The sequence below is a fragment of the Acomys minous genome (assembly GCF_964271855.1).
Source record: "Acomys minous genome assembly, chromosome: 5".
In the NCBI taxonomy this organism is placed as follows: Eukaryota; Metazoa; Chordata; class Mammalia; order Rodentia; family Muridae; genus Acomys; species Acomys minous.
Genome location: NC_140494.1, coordinates 121,124,627 through 121,126,773, shown reverse-complemented (window position 1 = coordinate 121,126,773; position 2,147 = coordinate 121,124,627). Strand labels below are relative to the sequence as shown.

The window sequence follows — 2,147 nt, the reverse complement described above, 5'->3', positions numbered from 1 at the left end:
CTGTAGGGCTAATCTTCATCTCAATCAAAGTCCTGCAGCTCTAGCCTGTGGCAACTTAGTGAAAACAGTTATCAAATGGGAGAGGTGGTCAAGAGACTGGGGTGTTCGGCAGATAGTGGGTGCTAGGTAGCCTCAGACCAACCACTTTATGTTCCTGCTTTCCAGTGGTTTCCTCACACAGTGGGAAACATTTCCTCTCAGATGGGAGCAAGGCTTCGAGGTCATTGTAGGCCACTGCAAGTGCCGTGGACAACCTGCTTCTGCAGTGTCTGACTCTGCCTCAGTCTTGGCTGTGCTGCTGGGACCCAGCCCTGGCTGAAATCTCCTTGCTCCTCTCTGCTCAGGGACTTGCTTTTAGGATCCATCCGCTTTCCCTCTTCTGAATCAGCCTCCCACAATGCAGTCCCTCTGTGTCTCTATAAGGCAGGATCTCAGGACTGTATCCTCAACCGAGGTGGGTGGAGTCATACCTTATGTGGCTAACTTATAAGCCTTTCTCCTGTATTTATTTACTTATTATTTTTTTAATTTTGTAATTATATTTATGTACAGAAAACTTAACAGTGTACATTTAACCCAGTTGAGTGGTGAGGTCTTTAGCTTTTTCCAGCTTGGCGATGTGAGCCACAGATTTAGGTGCCAGGATGTTGCCTCCCCAATGGTGGTGCATCTTACCATATCTGTCATTGAAATTGGTCCTAAGAGCTTCCACCAGCTTAGCCAGAGCACCCTTGTCTTCTGAGTTAACCTGGGTGAAGGCAGCAGTGATGCAAATGTTCCTGTGGACCAGCTGCCCCAGCCTGGCCTTTCCCTTCCTTGATGATGCAGTAGGAAGTCCCCCATCTTTCCACACAGGGCAGGTAGAAAGACCACCAGCTCAATGGTGTTTATGTCATGGGCAATCACCACCAGCTGAGCCTTCTTATTCTCCACCAAGGTGGTGACTGTACTGACCCCTGCTCTATGGACAGGTGGTCTTTTAGTTGGGACGTCTCTTTGCCCAGCAGCTTTCTTCTCAGCATGTGCCATTAGCCTTAGCTGCTGTTTCTTCTGCTTTGTCTCTGGCCTGCACTGTGGGCAAGCTTAAGCAACTGGGTAGCTGTTTGCTGGTCCAGGGCCTGGGTGAGCTGGTTAATGGCAGGAGGGACTTTGAGCCGCTTACAGAGGATGGCCCTTTGCCACTGCAGCCTGATGTAGCCTAATGATGCAGGGCCATTTAATGAAGTGAGTGAGGTCTCTTTTGGGCTGGATATCCTGCCTGATGTCGAAGTTCTTGGGCCTCTTCTCTAACAAAGGACTGACCACCTTTTTGGCTTCCTGTTTCTTCATGATGGCGGAGGCCAGGGCTACCTTCCTCCCCTTGGCCTTCTTTCCCGTGGGCATCTTGGTGGGCTAGAGAAGAGACTGTTTTGATTTTTAAAAAGTTCGTGTGTGTGTGTGTGTGTGTGTGTGTGTGTGTGTGTGTGTGTTCAAGGAGGTCAGAGGACCACTTCTGGGAGTTGGCAGTCACTTATACCAGCCATCTCACTAGCCTATTTTTCTTTTTTACATTGGCTTCTGGCTTTGAGATATTGCTTCTTTCCACAACTCTTCTGTGCAAAGCCTTCCTAGAAATGAAAGCTGTCTTCGTGGACTGGAACCTCAGAGATCAGCAGCCTCAGGCTCCTCATTTGCAGATAGGAACATGGGGACAGGAAATTGCTGAGTTGGCCACCTCAGGGCTGGCTTCTCCCTCTCTTCACCTCCAGGCTGGAGACTGCCCTGCCCCCAGCTCCCAGCCTATGCTTGTCCATGTTTCTGCCTTGCTGGTCTTCTGGCCTCCCAAGCCTGTCTGTCATTTCCTGAACAGCATTCTGTGTTACTAGGTTCCTGAATTTTGGCTCTGAGGACGTGGTTAAGGGGAGTTGTTGAAGTAGAAATGTGCAGGTTGGACACATAAATCTTTCCCACACAACTAGCAGGCACACGATCCCCAAATGGCCCCACAGGAAGCCAGTGGAAGCACAGTCTGCTGAGTTGGGTATAGTGCTGCAGGACTGCAGAGGCATCGCTCAGAAGCCACGTCATTGTGGGCACTGCACGGTGTACAGCCTGCACGGTGTACAGCCTGCACGGTGTACAGCCTGCACGGTGTACAGCCTGCACGG

At 50.5% G+C, this 2,147-nt stretch overlaps 1 protein-coding gene across 1 annotated transcript; it reads right to left on the bottom strand.

Moving 5' to 3' along the window:
• Positions 1 to 571: 571 nt before the first annotated feature.
• LOC311598455 (large ribosomal subunit protein eL8-like) lies at positions 572 to 1,383 on the bottom strand (the record flags this gene model as incomplete). The annotated part of the gene is made up of 3 exons (XM_084783493.1): positions 572 to 748; positions 874 to 961; positions 1,163 to 1,383. 3 exons carry the CDS (start codon positions 1,381 to 1,383, stop codon positions 572 to 574), a joined length of 486 nt encoding a protein of 161 aa, XP_084639619.1.
• Between the last annotated feature and the right edge of the window lie 764 nt (positions 1,384 to 2,147).